Source organism: Patagioenas fasciata, chromosome 1, assembly GCF_037038585.1.
Source record: "Patagioenas fasciata isolate bPatFas1 chromosome 1, bPatFas1.hap1, whole genome shotgun sequence".
Classification (NCBI taxonomy): Eukaryota; Metazoa; Chordata; class Aves; order Columbiformes; family Columbidae; genus Patagioenas; species Patagioenas fasciata.
The window spans coordinates 162,330,742-162,355,663 of record NC_092520.1 but is presented as its reverse complement, the minus strand read 5'-3'; the positions used below and the strand labels follow the sequence as shown (position 1 = coordinate 162,355,663).

General features: G+C 35.0%; 1 protein-coding gene across 12 annotated transcripts in view; it reads right to left on the bottom strand.

The window, feature by feature from the left end:
- The window catches only part of NAV3 (neuron navigator 3), a 554,398-nt gene that overhangs the window by 144,959 nt on the left and 384,517 nt on the right, over nucleotides 1-24,922 (bottom strand). For 11 of the 12 annotated variants that reach the window (XM_071799425.1, XM_071799406.1, XM_071799412.1 and 8 more), the window contains 3 exons: nucleotides 17,726-17,798; nucleotides 13,774-13,951; nucleotides 10-78 (listed from right to left, as the gene is read on the bottom strand). In XM_071799425.1, coding sequence (XP_071655526.1) covers nucleotides 10-78; nucleotides 13,774-13,951; nucleotides 17,726-17,798 — 320 coding nt within the window. The remainder of the gene's footprint in view (nucleotides 1-9; nucleotides 79-13,773; nucleotides 13,952-17,725; nucleotides 17,799-24,922) is intronic. The other variant, XM_071799419.1, reaches the window with a different exon arrangement.

Below are 24,922 nucleotides of genomic sequence, written 5' to 3'. Positions count from 1 at the left end.
TTAACTGACCTAGAAGCCTTTTTTTGACTGGTTGAAATTCCACTGTGATTAGACTGAGTTGCATATCTGGCTGTGAGACTGTATGAGAAGAAACAGAGAAATTGAATTAAAGAATTTCTTTGAACATGTATAGAAGGAACACACTTACCAGCACACTATGAGTTAATGAATGCAAATTGAACATGGATAGAAAACATAAATTCACTGGCAAAAACATGAAATAATGCAAACATGCAGATTTTTATGAGAGATGCAATGCACAGATTATGAAATAATGGATATTGTTATTCCTTGTCTCATTTGCTAGAAATTGTCTTAGGAATAGACAATGTGGGCAAATTTCCAGTGACTGGATTACTGAAGTCTAACTCAATTCACACAGAGTGCACCTCAAAACTTTGTGTCTCCCCTCCCCCCCCCCTTTTTTTTTTTAAATCCACCAAAAGTACTAAGCACAAATATACAGCTACTAGTTTCTCCAGCAACCTGAACAGGTTCACAGTCTGGAACTAATTTGCTATACTAGAACCAATGTGAAGTCAGAAAAATTCCCACTAAAGAAAAGTGACCCTTCCAACAGTAGAGCGATATGGAAGAAGCATCCCATTATCATTTCCATTACTGTTACAGCAGCACAGGTCATGTATGTGATGCATTACCTAACCATGGATCAGAGACTTCATTAGGAAAGCCTTGGCATTTGCTTAGACTCCCAGTTAAATTCCATGAAAAATGCATCTTTGTCTGTTAAAGCATCCAACCAGTATTTCTGCAATAGAAGATATGCTGTGCTACAGGGCTAAGAATTATGTATGCCTTTTGACACCCAACAAGGTGTCGTTACTAAACAGTAAATTTATGCTTCTACTTGTTTAAACATTTGCGTATGAGATATGTCGAAGTTATAGCCAAGGTAAGTCCTTCTGCCGATAACTTCAGTTACTATGTACAGGTGCATCCTTTGGGATCCACACAGCCTAAGGGTACAGACAGGTGCCTAAGCCAGGTGCAGTTACATCAAATTCCTTGTATTCTTAAGGAAGTGAAAGAGAACTGAGTAAGCAGAAACTCTGATAGCCAGATATTGCATTTGTCTCTTACAGTTCTGCAGCTTCCAGCAATTCTGAGTAGCAGCAGAAACCACAGCCCTCTAGTCCTGACTTTATAGGCTGGCCGCACATACAAGAAACACCTGGTGGTATTGAGACTACCAGAGAAGTGTTAAGCATTTTCTGCTAGGATAGTCTGAGTGCAGGGTGGATGAGAGAAGCCCTCAAGGGAGAAAGGTCTTCCCATACTGGCACAGCAGTCCCAAAGAGGGGCCAGAGGAAGAGACAAACCAAGGGACAATGTGAGACTTGAGTAGGATGCATGATTATTGTTATTTTACTAAATTAAGCCCCAGAAAAGGGTTCAGCATTGCCTCTGTGCCTGCCAATTGTAAATGGTACATGTGCACACAGTGAATATAAGAAATTCTACAAATTCTGTGGGAATTGTAATAAATTATAATAGTATTGTAATAATTACAGTTTCTATATTGTATCTATCATTAGTATATTGAATTATATTGCATTTGCAGCTATCTTTCTTAATAATGTCTAGACTTGTGATGCAAATATGACATAGTATGATTGCTGAAGTTGCTACCTTTGTGCCTGGCATTATAACCCATCTTTTAATCTTCCACTCGTGTTTTTTTTTTCAGGATATTTTAGATAAAAGAATCTAGAAACGGTTAGTTGGTTATCTGCATTAACTAAACTAAGAAGTTTGTGAGGAAAATGGTATGTCAAATAAAAGTGTATTTATGTTGTAAAAGGTAAAATGATACACAGTACAATCAACATTGACAGTGAGCTGGAAGAATTGAGTGAATAGGATGCTTTGCCATGTCATAGCATTTCTACCTCAAGCAACAGAATTCCAAAGTAGCTGGAAAGATCAAAAAATGTTTCCAAGTTGTTGATAAGCTAGCTCACAGACAGATGGCACTTTTCCCCCCTTTTTGTTTTTGATAACAATAAATACGTGAAGCACCTATCTGGAAATGCTTGATAGAATGCTTTCCTTCCATGCCTGTTACCTGGGACTTCATTTGCTATCAAAGCCATGAAACATCGCCTTATTCACTGCTTTCAAGCTTCCTACACTGTCTTGAAAGGCTTTGACAGATGTGTCAATATCAATAAAGCATCATTTCCACTGTGACAGGACAAATTTCTTTTCTAAAGTAATGCGACAAATGAAAGGGAAAACCAAAACTTTAACAGCTCATAAACCAGGTTCATCAAGTTCCTAATGACTTGGGGTTTTCCACCTCAATTAGCCCTGGATGTGCTGGACCCATTAAATTTTTGCACAGGTGCCTGCTTCCCAACTGCTGGCCCCACTGTCATAGTGTGAACTGCAACACTTCTAAAGTCTACCCACTCTTTTAAGTGTATAAACAAACATTTACCTGCTGCCCTCCATTCTACCAAATAATTGTCTGTGGATAACATCTGGCAGTCAGGAAAACAAAACAAAACAAACAAATAAAACAACTCCCCATCAAAACTGTTTTGCTTAAAACAGTAATTTTTATGTTTATAGATTCACACAGAGGACCCAGGCCAGGAAAAGTCCTTCTGGCCTCCGGCATCATGCTTAACTCTCCCATTTCACCTAACACACAGGGGAAGAGTGGGCAGATGCTCCTGGTTAAGCAAATCCTACTCCAAAGTGGTCACATGGTATACATACATCTCATCCCAAGTCCTTAGAGACCATCTGGACTCTGGAAACTGGATTCCAGCTGGAAATCGAGCCCCCATATATTTTCTTGCAAATCAATGAAACGCTAGTCTATGCAAGAGATACAAAACGGTGACACTGGCTAATTTCTGTTGCTGCTCCCTTAGTTAAATGCCATGAGAAAATGGAATAAATATGCTGAGACTACTAGAAAGGCAGTTCAGCAAAGAGGTGGCTGTGGTAGTATTGAGAAGGAAGCTACAGAGATATTAAAGATTGTCCTGACCCTGTGGTTCTGACAGGGAATACCACAGCTGTACTACAGGCATGTTGGTTGCAGGAACCAGGACTCTGTGCTGCATCATGTGGCCATGCAATATAGGCTCCTATAAGAAATATGAGTTACGATACTAAAGGTTCTTAAATGCCCTCCCTCTGAAAGTGAAATGGAATATTCAGCTGAAATGGGGAAATAAGAACAAAGAAGATGAAGAGGGAAGGCAAGTGACTGCTCGACACTGGACTGACATGCCAGAAAGCCAGTCTCACTGCTATACAAATAGCATGGTATGTCAGGAAAGAAGCAGCACCTTGGAAGTGTATATACCATGTAACGCTGAAGGATGGAGCTCCTATAAACCTGGAGACAGAGCATGAATCAAGCTCTGTCTTTTAACTTCCTTCCCCAAAAGGTAATCCATGCAGTATCACCCTTAATATAATCTACTTTTTATTAACAGTCTTTTGGAAGATCAAAAGGATCATGTTACATCATACTGACATTTTCCTACCATATTGAGTCACATGATGGTTCTGAAATGCCAGCTATGTGATCTGTTAAAATTAGACAGAAAGCAAGGGGGTTTGTAGTATGTAACTAAAGTCTTTCTACCTTACCAGCATACCTGAATTTGAATATGTTCTTTATCTTATAAAGTGCATTTCTATCATGAGGGTGATTAAACTCTGGAACGGTTTGAGATTTTTCTACTAGAATAATTCCCTGATTGAAAATCAATCAACCAACCAACCAATCAACAAAAACAACCTCCCCCCCAAAAACCCACCACCCAAAGCCCCCCAGATTAAAAGGGATGAATCTGAAATGGAAAAAATTCCCCAGAGATCTTGATTGTTTTGTACACAATTTCTATTTATTTACTTATTTAACAAACTCCTTGACTATGTACTTCTCATCAATCTGCTTGGCAAAATGCATGAGAGAGAATATTTTAAGGTTCATCTGACTCCAAATCCCAAGCCTGCCTGGAGAGATGCCACGGGAAACAAAATTTTCCAGACTCCTCACCATACCAAACAGTCTGGGCAACAAAAAGATCCCTGACTCCTCCAACAGGCAGCCAAGGAAGACGGAGGAGGTAACCAAAGTACCTGAATTTTCCCATAAGCAATATTTTTGAGATATTTATTTTGCTTTTTTAACCCAGTCCCAGTGAATGAACATATGCTTATGTCTACACATCTCAATCTATCTACATATGAATATTTTAAAAAGTTAATTTCTGTCTAAATCTTATATATGTATGTGCATTTTATAGATGTATAATATATATATATATAACACAGGAACACACATTTATTTTATCATTCACTTGAGGAAATGTCTATGGCTCGCAGTTTCAGCTCAGACCATGTCATCTGTTCCATATTAGGTGGACATTTCTCCTTTCTACTCTTTGAACTTCAGTCATCTCATACAAGAAGTCTGTCTCCAATTGATTCAGGCTTGGAGATAGAAATAAAATTGTTTTCAGTGCTTTCCTGTTGTTCACAGTTCATAAACCAAAACTCAGATAACCCAGCATTGCATCGACGTTTATGTTCTCTCAGAATACAGCGACTTGTAATAAGAATGAATCACCAACCACTGTGACCCACCCTGGTCCCAGTATTTGTGCTATAGGTATTTTGTAGAATTTGATGAAAAAATATTTGAAACCATAAGATTAAAGAAACAAAAAACATATCCACTAAGTCATAAATGTGTTACTTAGCTACTGTACTTAGCCTGAACTGCAATTGGCCTTAAGTAGTCCAAACAATCTTTTAAAAAACATTATTTTTTCTGAATAAATCAGGCAAGTAGATAACTGTATGCTGCCAGAACACCACCCTTAGGGACCAATTGTATCCTTTTGTGACCTTATCTCCATAGCATTTATGATTTTGCACTAGAACAGCATATCAGATGATGTGCACAGTAATGTATGCCACTATTCTGCTTCAGTCTGATAGAAAAAGACTATAACAAAGTTTTCTCCTAGAGAGAATGGAAAAGAGGGTGCCAGAAAACCTGAAGCTGGCACTTTTTCAAACCTTCACTCACTGTCTTTTGAACCCTTTCATAGGTTTCCAGAAAAAAAACAAATTCTAAAGTATAGTTGAGGTTCCTATAAACCTACATCAGTCAACCAATTAAGACATATTTAGGGCTGTTCTTATGTAAAGTATTTAAGTACATTCATGTGCATTCTGTTGGGTCTCCCCATTGACTATAAAACAGTAAAGAGCTAAGCAATGCAAAAAAAATTACAAAACATTCTACCAAAGTTTTAGCTACGTTCCCATAAGTGTTTTCAAACAAGCAGATCAAAACACAAATATATATATAAGTGACTTTCCTAAGTGGCTAATTTATCTCTTGTGAGATGAATTTAAAACACAACAAAAGCCCATTTTTTTACTTCTATTTTAATCCATTTTCCATGGGCGTTAATTGTTATAAACAGCACTGCCTGTGCTTCTTTTTTTTGGTCAATGAAGAGAGAAAGCCATCTTCTCCATAGCAGCTGCAAAGTGTACTGCTAGTTCATTGACTAATATCTGCAAAACAACAGCATGTAGACTATAATGTTTGTTGCCCAATCTGTGAAAATATTAAGAGATCAAAGTTCATATAAAAGACTGACAGTAGCAAAGAAAGTAGCAGTATGAATATAAAACTATGACTTAAGCGAAAGCAAGAATGCAAAGAAAAGACTGAGTCACACACTGCTATCAAGGCATCAATCGAGCAATAAATAGGAATAAGGAAAGAACATTCTGCTTCAGAACAGGTAAGAAAATTAATCATAGGACAAAAGAAAGAATGAAGACCGCAATAGTTCCTTATGGGTGCCATTGAACTTTACATTTATTTAAGTTCTATTTGCCATATACATTAAATTACAGGCAACCTCAAATGTTTGCAATGCATCAGACTTAAACAAGTGGAAGACCTGGGAAAGAAAAAAAAAATGCTTGGACACTTTTTCAACAGAACTCATTTTCAGAGAATGAGAAGAATTAATGAATCTGTATGGAGAATGAGGGTAGAGCAACAAAGTACGCCTGAAGGGAAAATAAATACATTATAAAGCTTCTGTTCCTTCAGAAAGAAATGTATATAAAGTTGGATTAAAATGCTAGAAGGATGATGGAACTCTATTAAATTCTACATGATCTGGCTTAGCAACAGTGAAATTATGGCCAAAGTACATAAAAACTGAAGTATATAATGAGTGGCAATGGAGACAAGTGCAAGACAATGAGAATATCTGAAATGCACAAGATGAAAATTGTTGCTAAACTGAATTAAAACATTTTTTTGAAAATGTAAAGGACAGCAAGAAGGGATGAGAGTCACATTTTGAAATGCAAACAGAACAAGAAGCAGAGAAAGAATATCATTGTGGAGCAGAGGGCAGAACTAATTTATAAAAAGGAGAAATCAGTATAACTCTGTGTCACAGGTTCTTAAGGAAAGTGTTCAGACAAACATTGGGCATTTTGCAGAGAGGAAGGATTGTACAACACACTAAATAACACATAAGGGCAAGGACCAACCAGTAAAATACAGGTTTTTCAGGATCCAGCCCACAGAAGTACATAAGAAAGTAAGACACAGAAGCAATTTCTGAGAAGCTGGAAGTGAAAATATTAAATAAGAGATAAAATATTAAGAAAAATCCTTAAAACCTATAGAGAGGCTATAAAATGCTTTATGTTTTTCATTTTTATGTCTATCTAGTATGTGCTATAGTATCCTATGGCTATAGAAAAGATCATTTGTTTTAGAAATTGAAAGCCTGAGTTGAAAGCTGTTGGTTTTTGGGTTTTGTTTGTTCTATTTTCCTCATGTTAAGCTTAAGAAATATTATGACTTCTTATATTAGAAAGGATGAGATATGGGTGAGAAGTATGTGAAAAATGCTTTCTTGCTATTGCTTTGTTCTGCCTTTTCTGTATGAACATTGTTAAAAAGGTTGGTCATTTGTCATTATCAAAACGTAACCTTTTTGTGTATGGTAATTTCCAAGTCTCAAATGCAACAGAGGTAAGTATTATGAAACTTGAAATAGTGCTCATGCATTTTTGCAATAGGTTTCAAAATATAGCCAAATTTTAGAAAAAAATCAAAATAATTACTAATGAAAGTGTAATATTAATATGTAGGAGTCAATGAAGGTAGATTTTTTTACATATTGCTCTGTCAATGTATCATAGCTGTAGCCTAGAAAGCTCCTGTAACTGCACTGATACCCAGCATGTAACGACAGTTATGTAAAATGTTTAAACTAATTTCATAGCTGCGTGAGGTAAATACATTGAGTGCACAAAAAGAGTCACTTTTCCCAATGACCTATATCGTGTTTATCACAGAAAGAAACCTCTTCCCTAATTTATGCAACTCATCATTACTAAATATCATCTGTTTTCTTAAGTACACAGTTAACTGTTTTAATTGATACACACAGATACAATATATTTTAGTTACTTGGACTTCAGGACAATTACAATGAAAGAACTTCCTGAAGTTCCTTTCATTGGGAATCATGAAAACTGTAATAATCATGTCTTTGGGGTGTAGAACAAAATGGAGCCCAGATTGGTTTTTGAAATAGAAAGATAGCTCAGTTAAAGTAAAATTAAATCCCTAAGGCCCATTTGAAGGTCAGCTGCTGCAGCTCCTGGTGCAATCACATTAAGCAATTCACTCTGTGTGACCTCCCTGACTCATAAAAATACACCAGATGAGGCTAATAGCAGTTTGTTCACTCAGACCCTTATTAGAAAAGAAAACAGAAAGAAGACAATTTTTTTTTTCCTAATTTTTCTTCTTTGCAGTCATTAGCTAATGAATCTGTACTGGGGAAAAGCAGGAATTGCCTGTTTTCCTTAAAACCAAGTGACTAGCAATGGCAGGAGCTAAAGACAGCAAAGAGACTTCGTTCATTGCTTTCCTTTCTGTTAACCAAAGAAGGCGTGTGTCTATTGATGCATTCCATACTTTAGCCTATGTCAATGTAGCGTATTTGGTGCAGACTATTAAAGTCCTATTTTTAAGCCTTGAGTACCCTGAAACAAAGGCCTTTTTCTAAACTGAGAGTGGTGTAACCAAGATTCGCATAGGCACTGCCAATATTCTGGCGTGGATCTAGTTAAATTCATAATCATAACCACTACATTTGCATTACTGTATTTCACACAGCATAAGCTGTGTGTCAAATATATTTCATTTTTTCCCGAGTACTTCTTAGCAGGAGGCAACATGAAACCTAGATCATTGCAGTAGTTATATATCCAACTGCCTGTACAAATCAGCTACCTAACTTTGTTTATGCGCCTAGGAAAACCAGGGTGCTCTTTTAATATAACTTATATAACAAAATCCATCTGGACCTCAAGCTGTGCTCATCATTCCTGTACGTGATAAAATAGTTTGTCCATCTTCGGGAATTTTGCTGACAGCTTACTGAAACTGGTTACTGCCTAATCCATAAATGAGACAGAAATTCTTTCATCCACATGTGTTTTCTCTTAGTATCTGGGTGGCTGAAAGATCATCACTGCAGAAAGTTTAGATGTATTGCTGTGATAATGGAATCCACTAGCAAAGCAAAGCATAAAAATATAATGTAACCATTGTTGTCATCTATCTGTACTGACAGATAGAAATAAGGCCACCAGCACTGTATTTTTTTTCAACTAAATCTTAAAGCAGCAACGAAGTCATAACTAAAGGGTGAAGTGCCTACCTCAGAATTTGAAGTATTCAATTCCCACAGCTAAGCATATAGGAAATTTTAGGACAAAAAGAAATCAGAAATCACATCTAAAACCATTATTTCCCTCAGGTTACAATTTATTGTTTACTGTAGATTTTTCCACTAATCTTCTAAAGGATTTTAAGAGTTTTTATACTTAGCGGTACAAAATTATAATCTTCCATAAATAAAGCATAGTCTTTCATTTACTATAAATCAACTTCCTTCATTCTTTTTACATTTAATTTGAAATATTGCTGTTTGCCCTAGGATTAGATAGGCAAATGATATTCTTTCAGATGCAGAATCTTGCTCCTCTTCTGTGTGCACAATTTTCACAATTCTAAACTTGGTTGTGGACAGATTACATGGGATTAGAACTATTAAAGTGTTGCTACACTGACCAATTTAAGATAACTTTGTTAGGAGCCTGCACTGGAAAATCCATTATCCTCCTATTCAAACTTTACAGGGAGAGTGACTCCTCCAGAAATCAGTTTCATTACATTCCTAATCTGTATTGTCTCCTGTAGGAGACATGGACTACATAGTCATGCAAGGACAACTAGCCTCCCACTTCGGCACAAACCTAATCATGTCATTCTCATGATACTCAGATTATAACCTTCCCCTGGGGCTTCTGTTTGTTTACCATATAAAAACAGCCTGGCTATGAAAGCTGTAGAGTTCTAATATCACTTTTTGCGGCTGTTTCAGCTTTTGTTGACAAAGGGACCAAACACTCTCATTGAGGTTGATACTAAAGTAGGTTGGCTTCAATGACGTGTAGAATGCACTCAGACCAAGTAATGATCACAGACATTGATCATTATTGAGGACATCATAACTTGGGAATCGGAGTGAGAGTACATTCATTGTCATCATCATCCTAAGGACAACTCTCTTAGGAGAGTGAGACACTAGCCCTGTACACACAAAACTTCCTTGGTCTTCAGCATGGCCTGAATGCTACCACTTGTATATATCCTGAACATCTCCTGTATGACTTCTAAGAGGTGTTTCCCTCTCCCATGTATAATCCATATTTCTCTCTGAAGCAGTGGAGAGGATCACCTTTTCAGAGTTGTTTAATAAAGCACACACAACAGCATTTTACCTGCTAGGAATCAAGTTGATATTAAGCAATATGTTTACTAAACCTTATCTGAAAGCAACAAAGAAGATAACTTTTCTGATGGAATAATCTAACCTAAAGTAACTGCAATTATGGAGTCACAGGCTTGAATCACAACACGAAATGTGATTGCTTACTGAACATTTTGAGAAAGTACAAAGACTATAAAAAGTATCCACATTTTTCAGTGTATATACTTTGGTTTTATATGTTTGCACACATACAAACGTGCATATCAAATGCACTTAAATGTATACAGTGCCTCAAAAAGACAGCTTTATTTCTCAGCTGTCTAACATGGTAGAAATAGAAGAGTCTTCCAGTAAAATAAAATACTCATATTTATCAGAAAATAATATTCACATTACACTTGAAAATTTACTCTAATTGGGTTTGAAGATTTTTGCCTTTATTGAATAAAGATGAAAGTGCTATTCAGGTGTTCAACACTATATTCATTATGTGGCTTCTGCAATAATAATAATATATTTTTTCTTGTCCCTCTCAAAAACCTGAAAGAAGTAATACAGGATCACAGACCAAATTAATGGAAAATAATCTCTGTTGTGTGCATTTGACAAACAATTTTCCCAACATACACGCCATGAAAAATTTGCTGCCTTCAGGTTTCTACATGCCAACTCTTTTCACAGTATAAAATGTGAGAAAACAGAAAATATTAAGAATTTTTAAAAGCATATTCAGAACAACAATAGGCTAATAAAGATAGGTATAGCTGTGCAGTGAAATAATAAATTGCCTCAAAGATTAACATCTACTATGAAAGGATAAAATAACTTGTTTTATTACTACTACTTCAAACAAAAAGTAAAATTATTCTATTATTAATAGTAGTTAGATTAGCTATTGAGTTAATAATTTCACATGGAAAAAAGCGAAAAATGTGACATTATTACGGACCTTCGACTTTATCACTTTTCAATACTCTTTGTTCAATGACAGAGAAAGGTTTAAGTATCTGTACGAAACAACTTTTGCCAAAAGTATCTGAAGTCTCAAATGTGCTGCAGTTTTATGAGTTTCTTAGGACCTTCTAATCTTGAACTCCTATCCCATAAATCAGTCAGTCGTGTTGGTTCCTTCTGTAATTAATGCTGAGGCACAGTTGCCATGAAAGCAAGCATATCATCAAAATCAGTCTTGCGAGTGAGGTAAGCTACCTGTCCCCATTTCAGATCACAAAAGGCAGGCAAGACGCAAGATGAATCCCATCAAAAGCATCTTTTCTTTTTTAATTTCATAGTTTGCTTTCTTTCTAAACAGCTTAAAACTAAAAAGCTGTTTGGGAAATATTTTTCATTAAATTAAATGGCTGTCATGAAAAGAAGGGTTGCTAAGTCCACCACCAAGTTCATGTCCATGTATACTTTTATATGCCCATCTATTTGTAGGAAACTTAGTTTTCATTGTTCTTAGAAGGGGACTAATTTTTCTTATAAGGTGACTAATTTCCTAATATTACTTCTGAACAGTGATAAATGAAAATGCCAATTAGTATTAAAAAATCTGTATTTCTGTTTGTTTCTAAGTCCTGGAGCTCCTTGTTTTGCTAGAAGGTCGGAATACTAGATGTAGATGTAGCAAAAGATAGAAATCTTTCATACAGAGGAAAGCTTTTAGAAGTAAGGACCTTTCTTTATCCTTAAAGGTTTTACTGAAAAACATACAGATAGAGAGAATCATATTCTCTCAAGCAGTACAGAACTTTAGGTGACAAATCCTGAACTTCTGTGTACGTGAAAGCAAACAGAAAAATAGTTGCTTTCAATTTACAAACTGGAAATAAGGAAGATGGTATAAATCTCAGTGTAATAATATTTTACACAGAAATATTTTGTAGCTGAAACATAGCTATGAATAGAAATTTAATTATAGAATGAAAAAAAATTAAACTCCTGTTATAACAGGAGAATACTAAAGCACACTGCTGGACATAGAAAAGCTGTTAAACCAGCAACTTTGCAAAGACATTAATGCTCCAGTTCTGGACATGGAATTTCCTCCTGATGAAGTATATTTAAACATAGCAAAATGGAAGAGTAGGAAAAGGCAACGAAGGACTATGATATCCTGGGAAACTATGATGAAAAGAAACCTTTACAAAAACTTCATCCCCTCTTTGCCTACCATTCCTGAGCAGACAAAGGACTAGTGTGCAATTGCTGTCTTCCAAATAGTAAACAACTGCTTTGCTCCAAGCTTTTTAAGATTAACAGAATTCCTTGCAATAGTGTTGATGCATAAAGGAACATGGTAACTATATTTGTATTAAAAATTCACCATGGGCAAATTAGAAAAGCAGGAAATGTTTCAGTTCTTTTACTAAATTATGAGCAAAAAGCAATAACCAAAGGTATTTACATGAAGCTGGCTATGCCCTTAATTCCACTGATTAAAGTAATGAACACTTGTAGACCTTCATTCAAAGTGTCTTCCTTAGGATAGGAAAAACAATTTCTAAATAACAAGATGTTATTGCCTCTTATGCAGTATTAAATATCCTTCAGAAAGCAGAAATTCAACTTCAGAAAATGTTGAGAGTGGTCAGATTCTTCTAGGATCACACCATAATTCCTTAGATCACACTTCAGTAGTAAACTTCACAGACAAAGCATTCAAAGACATTATTTTTCAGTAGCAGAGAAAAATGCATTTCACATTGTAATGCCCAAGGCAAACACAAATGGATCTCATTTTTTGTATCAAATGAGGTAACTAAAATGGCATCAGCAACATTGTCCTATAAACATATTTTCACACCTTTCCTAGTTTCAAGAAAAAGATTTCTATCAGGTTGAAGTGTGAAAAGTTTTCTCAGCTGAAGAAGTGTTTATTATAAACATGGAGGGTAATTTAGATTTGAGTGGACTCAAAAGCCAAAATTTCTTTATTGTAGTCTGATACTTTTAATCCATCCTATTAATAGGTCATTGATTTATCACATTCTAGACATACAATTGTTCGATAAGTATGCAAAAAATTTTAAACAAGCAAACAAATATATCACACAGGTATTAAACCCAACACAGTAGTATATAAAGCTCTTCAGTAAACCACACTTTGCATAGTTCTACATGTGAATGGCTTTTTTTAGCTTCCTGAATAAAGTATACATTGCTAATATTCTTTCAATTTAAATAGGTATTTGCATTTAAAACTGATTTTTTCGTCCAGTAAGCAACTACCTTCTAAAAATGTGTTTTCAGCTTCAGCCTGAAAGCAATGTAATTCAGCATTTAAGGATTCTGCCAAGTGCTTTGCTGTCCTAAAACTAAACCATAAACTGGTCACTTAAAATAAACAACTAGATTGAGGCCATTTCTCCTCCCTTTTAAAAAAACGTCCAAATGGAATTAGGCACTCAAAACCAGAATGAATGCAGATGCAAACACTTTATAACAAATGAAATTAATTATTGTGCCTTTTCCCCATGTATTTTGCGAATCATTTGAACTTGTTCATTTAGATGTAGAACTGTGTATTCGAGGAAAACATGAAAATAGCTTGTATACTAACCTCAGGGTTTGCTTAATGTGCAAAGGATGGTACAATCAACAATAAAGAGTAATAATGCCTTAAAATTAATTTAAATTTGAACTAAATGTAATTGGGTATGCTCTCTGCTTTCTCTCTAGCTTTACTCCCAAGAAGTGCAAGCTTAATACCAAACATATATTTAAGATATTTTTTTCCTACATCCATTGCAAAAATAGCTTAAAAAAAGGAAAAATCCAGTCTTTTAAAACAGCCAGGTTTTTTCATGCAATTTTGTGTCATTTTTAACAAACAAAAGAAGAATCTTTTACACCTGAGAAAATTAACTTTTTAACCTACCTTGACTGCATATCTTGGTGTGTTTTGGACTGGCTGATTTCAGCTGGAGATGAAGGGACTTGTTGTTGTAGCTCCACCAAAGACTGGTAGTACTGTTGCTGATGATGTTGCTGCTGTTTGTACCGAGACAAACTGAAAAACAGCCCTAAAATGGCTTTCAAATTTCCATTCCTTATTTCTATTTAAAAAAAAGAAGGAAAAAGAAGTGAAAACACTGTGGGTTTACACTTCAGTTTTGTAACAATTTCACATTAAAACATCTCTGTTCATACTTACAGCTATATGTGTTTATGCTCTATATCTCTTCATTTATCTCTAATATCAGGGTTATGCTAAGTATCACTGATACTTTATTGATTGTTATAATCTTTGCTTATTTAGGTATCATTGTTGCAATAAACACATATCTTGATAACGTTGTCATGATTAAGTCATATGTACATGGCCATAAAGAAGATCACACCAAACCTTAAACAACATACATGATCTGAAATGAATATTCCTGCCTCAGCACAGCACAAATATTCCCAGTAAGCAGAAGGGCATTCAGAAAAATCTAAAATCTTTCTGGCCTTAGGTACACATCCCTTCTATCTCACGGATTTAAATTACTCTTGTTTTTTGGGCACATTCTGTGCATGCAGGGAGTAAGCAATGACTTTTAGAAAAATCAAAAAGAGGAGATGGTGACAGTCTTGTGGATGAGCACATACATATATTCACAAGACCTTGCAAGGAACATGAGAGAAGCAGATCAGTGGAAAATTCCTATTAAAAAGGTTTATGATCACATCTTTGAATTTTCCCAATTTCATTATTTTCTAGCTTTCTATTTTACACTGCTATTACTACTGATTAATGAAGACTTTAAAACTACAGCTTTCACATGAGTTTGAAGTAGCTACCCGTCTGACATTCTGGTGAGCCACTACATCATACTCAAGTCTCCTATTACTTGCTTAGCCTTTCCTCGGACTGAGATGAGCGTTTAAAAGGATGATGTTATCATTTGCTCATAAAGCATCTCTGTTTCAAGAAAAGAAGCCTCAGGAGGCTCTAATGAAATCATCTGCAGCACTTAGGTCTGTTCATAACCTCATTATTAATTTTCTTTGGCACTGAACTTCTCGTGAATTTTTTTCATTAGGCCTGTGGCCTTGTAACCTAACATGCAACAATCCAAAATTTCTGCCTTCTTCCCTGCAAATCTAAATACTGTATATGTCACACAGCCATTCCTAAATAATGTTTAAAGCAGAATTTATAAACAATGACTGCCATATTTATGTCCTTTAAACCACATTAACTTCCTTTCATATACGATTAGGTGAAATATTACTACATACACTACCAAGGCAGCAAACGCTGGAGCTGTGATGCTTTCAACCCTTTTCTTCAAAAGCAAACACAACCCAGGACACTGGAATATACTTTGCAAAATGAAAATCTGTTTCAAGTATCCATACTTTCTCATCTTCCCTATGAACTTCCTTCAGGATCTCTGATTCCCCATGAGACCACCAGAGATAGGCAGAAGAACTTTCTCAGAATTAGAAAGCTTTTCAAGCAACAATGACTTTTGCAGTCACATTGGTTTCAAGGCAGATCATTGTGAAGGAGCACATAAAACCTGTATCTAAAAGTTCCTCTAAAATACCCAACAAACACATCTAAGTATCCATCTTCAAGCTGCTGTCATTCTTTTTTTTTCTGTATGTGATACTAGTTTATATATTGCTATGCTTTTCTATCACAATGCTCAGAAAAATAACCCTTTGTTTGTTAAATCCCACTCATCATATAAAATTTTATTATTTTTGTGTTAAACTGTGTTTCTTACTAGTTCTAATGTTATCAGGTTTGAACTTGTTTTTCTTTCCTACTTTTATACAAGTAAGGCTTGGAAGATTTTTCTTCAACAGAAAAAATCCAGAATCTTCTAATATCTACTAAACACTTACAGGGAAAAGGAGAAGAGTGTTTTTCTTTATAGTAACTCTTTTAGTATTTCACATTCGAGTTCTCCAGTAGAGATTCTGCAGTCAAGATATGAAAATTACTTTTGTTCTAGACCTCCTTGCTCAACTGTCAAAATGAGGTGGGAAACTTGTTGCAAAATCTTCAGTCCTTGTTAAGCTCATGGTTTACTGTTTGTGAAACTGCTAATTCATAAATCACCCAGTAGTAACAAGATATATTTCCCAAAGCTGCTTACAAGAAACAGAGTTATGGTTTCTAAACTGAATGGATTTTAAATATAAATTTGTTGACAAAACACTATGAAGATAACTTGATAATTTAATTATAAAAAAGTCTATTTTTCTCGATTTCTTCTCCTCAAGAGAAATTGTAATATTCAAGATTGTAAATGCTGAAAATGGTATATTTAAGGGAATCATACTTGAGTGACAACTTGCACTCACATCACTTTAAAGTTATTAGAGGACTTGCACTAGATTAATGACTAACTGCAAAACAGCAAAACTAATTTCAATCTTACTTCAGAGTTCAAGGTCTGACATTAAAATTTGGTTTTGAAGATTAATGGAAGTTTTTACAAATAGTCTTTCATTTAGCAATATGTAGCATTATTGGTTTTAGTAGTATTTGAACTTAATGTTATACAGTTCAAGATTATATAGTATTATAAATTATTTCCTAAAGCAAAACAAAGCTGTGAATATAGGAGGTTATTACAGAATGCACTCATATGTTGATTTAACAATTTATAGAAAGAAAGTGTTATGTGCTGTGTCATGGTATTAAACAATGAAGAGTATTCTCATGAAATATATTCTATTCACACATTTGATTGTTATTTCATATGCAAGTAAAAGTAGGCTACACTAGAACTTTCAAGTTCTCAACAGCTTTGAGTGAACAATAGCATGTAAATGTTCGATATTGTCTTTCATCAGCATATACAGAGGTTCTTTTAAATCACTTAAGTAGCTTTCCATAAGTTGACAAAGGGAATAGACAGTACACATTGTGGACATGTTACACTTTTGCTAAGGTACTGGAAAGGTGAAGATCATGAAAGATAAATATTTTGAGTTAATTTCAAAATCAAACACTAGTTAATATTCAATACACTTAAATTACCATTTCTAAAAAAACCAAACACCTCTCTAGCTTTTATTTGTACTATAAGCAAAATTAAAATATAGGATTGCATCTTATTAATACCTATTGTCTTCAGCTGTCACCGAGAACAGAGGGATTTTGAAGGTGCACAGCACCTTGCAGAACTGCTTAATTTCTTACAGGACAAATGTTTGTATACATTTTATTAATTTACAAGATAAAGTATCCACCTTACTTAATTTTACATTACTAAGGCAAATATTGCATACTAATGATTACAACAGACATTTTAATGGATTTGATTTGATGTATTTATTTAATTAGTTGTAACCACATTAGGCTGTCACTTGAGATGAATAATACAACAAAAAGGGCTATAATATAGGCAGCAAAAACATTCAGTCTTAATATGTAACATCAAAGGAATAGTATAATTTTCGGACTCATCCTGCCGGCATTACTACTAATAATACGCTTTAAAAAATAGTCTTCACTGCATTTACTTAACTGAGCGAGACTCTCATATCCATGATCGTTGTTCTGAATCCTATATATGAACAAGCTAAAATATATGCCTGGGAAACTCTATACCTATCCAATATTGTGAAGATAACATTAAAAGATTACTGCTATTAAGACATATTTTTAAAAATATTGTTTTAGGCTTCATAAACATATTGAATTTCTGGGTTAAATTTCAAGGGAAAATAAAAAGGAAATCTAAACTGTCTCGCTGTCATGAATCTATATTTGCGTGCTGTTCAAGATAGCTGTGTTTGGTATTTAGGTGCAAATAATTTGTATTAAAAAATTAGTTTTCAGAAAAAAAGTCCTATTATTTGTTCTCATTATCTGTTTCTCTTACCTTCTGCAGAAAGACCTTGGACATTTACGCCTCTGGCTGCCAGAAAGCTAAGGCAGACATCAACATTCTCAATCTGCAATATGAACAGAAATAACAAGCAGCATAAGACTATTTGACAAAATGTAGAAACGCAGGGAGAAAAAAAAAAAAAAAACCAAAAACGAAGCAGCCCAGGAATGAATACTTTACATTCATCGCATAGTACAGCTCTTTACCAAAGTTTAACAAGAATGATTACTGCTAATTGGGGAATTGATATAAAGCTTTCATTGTCCACTTTGGTGCTTAAAAACAATTCATAAATGCCCGATCCAGAATGGCATGCTGGCAAATCAGCAACCCACCTACTTAACATGAAACTGAGTTTTATGTTCTGCAAACAAGTAGCAATGAAAGCATCCATAGAATATACATCTGGAGATGTTGGTGACTGAGCTAACTAAAAAATGTAAGCACAAACCTCTGACAAATGTGTTAGTAAAAGTATTTCCTTGCAATGATGTAGAAATTCTGTGAAAATGATGTAACAGCAGTGGTTTATTCTATTTTTTTTTCTTCAAATCTTATGCTAAATAATTGTAATTTATTTAACATTTATGCTTCTCTGAAGAGTGCTTGCTTAATGAAGGACACAGTGCTGACTTCTGTTGGTGGTTTATAAGAAATCTACAGTTAAGACCAAGAACTTTATCTAAGAGAAGAACGCATAGCCTAAATGTAGATCAATTAAAGGACAAAACTTCTGCCTCTGAAATGAGAAATCACAGAACTAGTTTGACTCCTTTCATACATCTTTTTCTAATAGATTAGGGAGCCAGAATGTTCCAAAACTTTCTCTTGAATCACCATGCTGAGCTGGTTCCCCTAGCCCTCCCAGGATCTATTACATGAAGCAAATATTCACCTAAAAATGTAAAATCTTTAAACTAATAACTTTGTCTCTAAATATGCTGTTATGAAAACATAAAAATATGTATAGACAGGTGTCCTATGTCAAACACCCTCAACAGACTTGATTGTAGAACACATTTTTTAGGTAGATGGATTTTTTCAAGGCAATTAGAACCACAAAAGTAAAACTAAATGTTTAACAATATATTTTAAATACCTATTTTCATTAGACAATATTAAAATAAAGGAATATTCAACACAAAGCCACCAACCTGCAGTAGATCAAGTCCACACAGTTACTTTTATTTGTATGTTTACACATTTTACAATAACTCATATCAACAGTGTTCAACCATCAAAACGTGATAGGTAAATCCATTCCTTGAATAAAAGCTACTTGATCCTTGGCAGTATCTTCCTCTCCTAGGAGGAAGGACTTTTATTATTGTCGTCTTTCTATGACTGTAGTTCTGCCTTTTTTCTCAGACAATGATATTAGCTGAAAGGAAGATAAATGTTCTATTTACTACCAACCATAGAAGTTTGTATTACAAGCTCACACAGAATCTCTTGATCCAGAGGTAGTATTTATAAACTCATAAATACCTGCAGTTTTTTGTATATGTGCTTTTTAAGGACAATAAACTTCAAAGCATTAGTAAACAGATTAATAAAGTCTTTTCAAACACTTGTTTTCAAAGATATGCCACCATTTATAAGGAATGGTAATCTCTCTCCTAAATCAATTAAAAAAAAAAGCCAAAAACAACACTGCAGCTAACACTAACTAAATTTACTCCAAAACTGGGGTTTACCGTAATGTTTTTATAAATCAGTTTGGTAAGTGTCACCAATTGGTAGAGCTATGAGTACAGAAAAACTGTCCTAAAATCAATGTGGTTACTCCAACTCTGGCGTAGTACAGTAACTGCAGGGAGTCAGGCATGAACTCTGTCAATTTCTTAAATGTTTATGTACATTTACATCATGAGAAAATAAACCCAAAACCAACCAAACAAAAAAAAAAAAACAAATTAAAAACAAACAAACAAACAAAAACCAAAGAAAACCCAACCAACCAAATAAAAACCGCAAAACAACATACACACAAAAATCCCCCATAGACCGAAATGAAAAACAAAATAACAAATAACCCACAAAACTAGGCCATTTCACAAGGTGTAGAGATGTGACATGGTTAAGTCAGTTGAAAGCTGGCTGCAACCAAAACAGGAAGATCTGCTTCTTCCTCACCTCCTCTTCCTCCCCAGCATGGGGCCCTGCTGCTGCTGCCTCTGCTGGGCTCCGGTGCATCTCTGAGAGCACCAGGAGCTGGCTCCCTAAAGAAAACTCACCCAGCAAAAAATGCAAATGTATTTCAGTCACTCTGGTTTCCCATGTGGTCAGATGAGCACGGGAGTCAGCAGAGGGGAGGGCATGTCCCAACCTGAGTCAGGCATGGTTTGGGAGAGGAAAAGTGGTGCCACTCCTGATGGCAATGGGAAGGTACTGGGATGGCTCAACCTTGACCTCTAATTACAGCCCTGCGTCGTTTGTGAAATTAACACAAATGATCAGAATATTTCTACTCGAACTTTAAACAATGTCAACTGCATAAGAAAACAATTTAAATGGAAATTTTCCTGTCCTGAAGTATTTAAAAGAAATGAAGATTTGTTTGGATATTAGCTGTATAACTGAGTGCCTTTTTGAACTTTCAGATCAACCGCAATGCAGAATCAGCTACTTCAAAGATGGGAAATTTTGCTCCACTACTAAGCATTGGAAGCCTAAGAAAAAAAGAAGCGAAAGAAAAAAAAAAAAAAAAGAAAAAAAGAAAAATCAGACTGACATCAGTAATGTCCATCTCCAAATAACCAAAACATTTCCTAACAGACCTCCTAGCATAACCAAGATGTTTCTCATTATCAGCGTGTGCCCAATGCAGTAGTTCAGGAGACCATAGCTATAAACAAAACCTAATTTATTAGGGAACATTTGAGCACTAATGTGTTGTGAAAACATCTCAATATCTATCTGCAATCCTGAATATTTAGTAAGTAGTAAACCTAATACATAAATCTTAACAAACATTTAAGGTGAAAAAATATCCTACAGAAATGACAGTTGGTTACTGTATGTATCTACTTCTACAGCATGTGTCTTTGAAGTCACAACTCTCGAACTCTCAGACAAAACTTGTCATTATTATGAACACCAATGACTCCATATACCGCAGAACTACAAAGCAAATTCTGTTTTCCTTCATAGTTCACTAAGAGAACTATGATAGAAGCCCTAGGCCCAAAGTTATCCCGCTCCTTGGTGGTGTATGAAGAAATAGCAGTGGCCAACTTTCAGACAATAGACTGTGGTTGCACTGTTAACATTATAATAAAGTCTTGTTATGACTCGTGAATTGAGCAAGTTTGGTGTGGCAAGTCACAGCCACATAATACACTGAAAATGTCAGAATATGACTCTAACAGTCAGTTTTCTGATAATAACTGCAGTTACTATAGAACTCTCAGGAACTGTTAGGAAACTTGACAAGATGTTCATTAATACATTCCTGGGTTATTTTCCCTTTCTTTCCTCTTCACTCTAGAAAACATTAGCCTTAAAGTTGTCTGAATTTGAAGCTTTCAGTGTGTCTCTAAACATTGTTTTAATTACCCACTTCTTGCCATGGCAAACCACAGTTATTCTTTGAACTCAAACCCTAGCAGCCCCAAACACTTCTCATTCAAACTTACTAACAGATGAGAGTAATTTTGCAATTACAAAAGTTCTAAGAGATTTCAAGCAGCTTCCACTCCTCAGTACTGTTTCAATCAAGAGTGGTATGAATCCCATGTTTATTTAAGTAGTCAGTGGTGGGGTGGTTATACACTGGGGTAAACTCTTCCTAGAACTGACACTGAGCGTGTAAAACTCTACCTGTTTATACACCAAAGGCTGAAGATTTTGCAGTGTGGCACTTAACACAGATGCCTGATAAAATTTTATATCTTATGTATGCCCACAATTCTGTAATGAATTTTGCTTGCAAAAAGCACGGGTTTATAACAGAGCTGGTTTTCCTCATTAGTGAAAATAGTATCAGCAGAATTACCAAGTGTTGTACCAGAAGATGCTTTTCATTACAGTACAGAATTCAGGATATACAGACGGCCTTGAAATCTTACATATCAAGAGACAGAAATTGACTCAAATTTGCAAATTTGTTTCTACAGGTGGATGTTGCCACAATCAGACTGCTGCTGAACTGCTCTCCATCACTGAGAATCCCTAACATTTTTTGCTTCAAGGAACTGATTTTATATTAAAGCTTCAAAATAGTGGAAGAAGTGCAGTATGTTGAACAGCAGATCTGCCACATTAAAAAGCTTAAAATCTATAAATGGGATAAAGAATTAATGATATGATGAATCTTACTTGCTATGTAGATATTTGTCCACTTAGCTATTCAACTGTGTTGAAAGTCAATCAACACTACATGAGATTAATTTTAAGAGGTAAAAACTCTCTGTCTGATAATAAAATCACTTATCAAAACTGAAGAAAGGTTTGGCATCACGGGTACAGAGCAACTCAGCTAAGATGATTATTTAGGAATTAAGATCTGCAGTCATCATCAGGTAGATAACACCATTTGACGCTTTTCAAATTAAGCCTACTGAGTTATTCTTAAAATATATTAAGCTTCTTTCATAAATCGGATCATTTTAAAATTGTTCATAAACACAGCATTATAAAAAAAAAGAAAACACCTGAAATACTTATGTCATAAGTACTAGTGAGCCCCAAGGTATTTCTACATCCACATTTTAAGGGAGTATAGAGCAAATTATGATGTACAATTAAGCAGGAATATGACAATTCTGATACTATTAATACATTACACGGCATACAAAGAAGATACATTACAAATCTGCTGTAACATATTACATTGCGTGGTTGTGGGTAATCTGCTTTTGACTGGAAGCTATTTGAAATTTTACTGACAGAAATAAATCAGTAAACCAGACCGTGGGTCTTGCTTGTAGATAAACAGTAGTACTTAATACCCAGCAGTTAGCAGACTTACAGGAAGAGCTCATTTGTGGGATTGAACTCACCAGTGACTCAACATATAGAATATGTCTATATATCATAATTATTTTTGTTGTTAACAAGTTTAGCTTTCATCTCTCTTGTCTGGCAGAAAACACTTTCTTCACTTCCAAACAAATTTAATTATGGGATGCTCAGAAGACAAGTAATGATGACTAATACAGCATTATGTTTTCCTGTATTTATAAGATCTTGAAAAATATCTTGATTTGACTAACTCTCTTGCTAAGTTTATGACAGTATGGTTTACAAGAACATATAGACACATATACAAGTTAGTTGTTATTTGAATACTTCAAGCTGGATTCCTCCTGCTGAAGAATGGGATACCTTTACAAATATGACACCTTATTATTACAGAATGTTTTTATACATATATGCTCATAAAATTCTCTTGATTATTTTAACAGCAAAAGTAAAACAATAATTTCTGTTAGCACTTAATTCAGCACTATATTCTATAGGTCTGTGTGTGTTCTGACATTCTGATTCATGGCCTAAAGCCTCAGATAAATTTGGTAAATTATTTGCTCTGTAGAAGTTTTCTAATTTTGCTGATGGCTGATTAGGGACACTTATGGAAATAGTCTGTCACAGAAACCCAGAGAGCCACATATGTAGTCACCTGCCAGAGCACAGAAACTCCATAAAACTGTTTAGTTTTTGTTGCTCCTTTTTTCAATACCAATATTAAATTGTAGTCCTTTGAGATTAGTATTACAGTATGAGATATTCTGTGTCACAGTAATTGTATTTCAAAAACACTTTACCAGCAAGATTTCTTCCTAAATTTCCCCAGAGTACTACCCTGAGCTGAGACCTGTATTTGACTCCTTCTTTCCCATGGATATTCATCACTAACAAAATTTGTGGAGGTCAATGAATGTAAGTTATTCTAGAATTAGAAAATAATTTGTTGTTATTAAACAGTTGATTCTCATTCAAATTCTGTAGAATAAAAATTAAATAAAAATACAATTCAGGCCTTACAGGTAGCATTCTGGACTCTAAATATTCACAACACACACACAGTATAAAATTAATAAAATGAAAAGTAAAAGAGCAGATACTATTTGTCTGTCTGACTTTCACTTGACGTAAACATGTAAGCAGACACTATGTTCTGAGTTCTTGCTGCTTCCTTAGTAGTAGGTGAAGTGCCAGTGCTCTACTCTTAATTGCAGGCTCTAAAAAGAACAGAGATTCAGGCAAGTAACCAATATGCCTTCGTGTGTGGATAAAAGCATTATCGGTGCACATGTTGGAGCTGGTGAGAGAATGAAGCTGTTCATGGTAGACTTAGTTATTTGAATGCTCTAGAAGAAACTGCAACACTTTTTACTGTAGGTATAGCCTAAGCTCTGATCTTCCCTTGCCTAATAGAGATCAATATATGAACTGGTCATGTGCACTTTCACAAATACCGCTTTAAACCTACCACACACACACTACCAAAAGGTCTATTCTTTTGGCCAAACATACAGTTTTGTACAACCTGCTACACCTAAAGCTGTTCTCAGAGGTTGAGAAGGACAAGTTCACTTTCTGTTCTTAATTGACTCATCCATTGCACACAATGTGACTTGTTGATTAGTCACTTGTGGTGTGGGAAACACCCAGATTTTTCATTTCCCTTGTAGCTTTGTTCTTTCTGAGTTTTCTTCCCAGCTGGTTTCACTAGTTCATATTCCTGTTATGATGCTCTTTAAAGCACAGGGATAGAAAGCTACAAGACAGAGCTATAATGAGAATATGCTTGCAGTACTATATTGACATATTTTTTTATCTTCATTTTTATCATTAAGATTATTTTAAAAAGCCAGATTTCATAAACCAGGCAAGTGGACATTTGGCTTTTTTCACTATGTATGAAATAGGCAGAACTCCAGTACTTCCTTTGCCAAAAAATAAAAATCAAACAACTCAGGAATTTTTTTGCATTTCGAACTAGTGATAGCTGAATACACTCCCTGCTATTCTACTTGCTATCATGTCTGCGCTGTACATATCTGTACATACTACGATTTTGTCAAGATGCGTATTGGGCCCAAACACCCATTTCTGATAGCCAGCTTACACCAAGGGGGTTCAACAGAAGCCAAAAGCATCTTTCCAAATGAAAACTGCTGTATCAAAATGGATTACCCAGTCCCATGTCTTTATCCGCCTGCCTATCCGTTCTTCAAATGC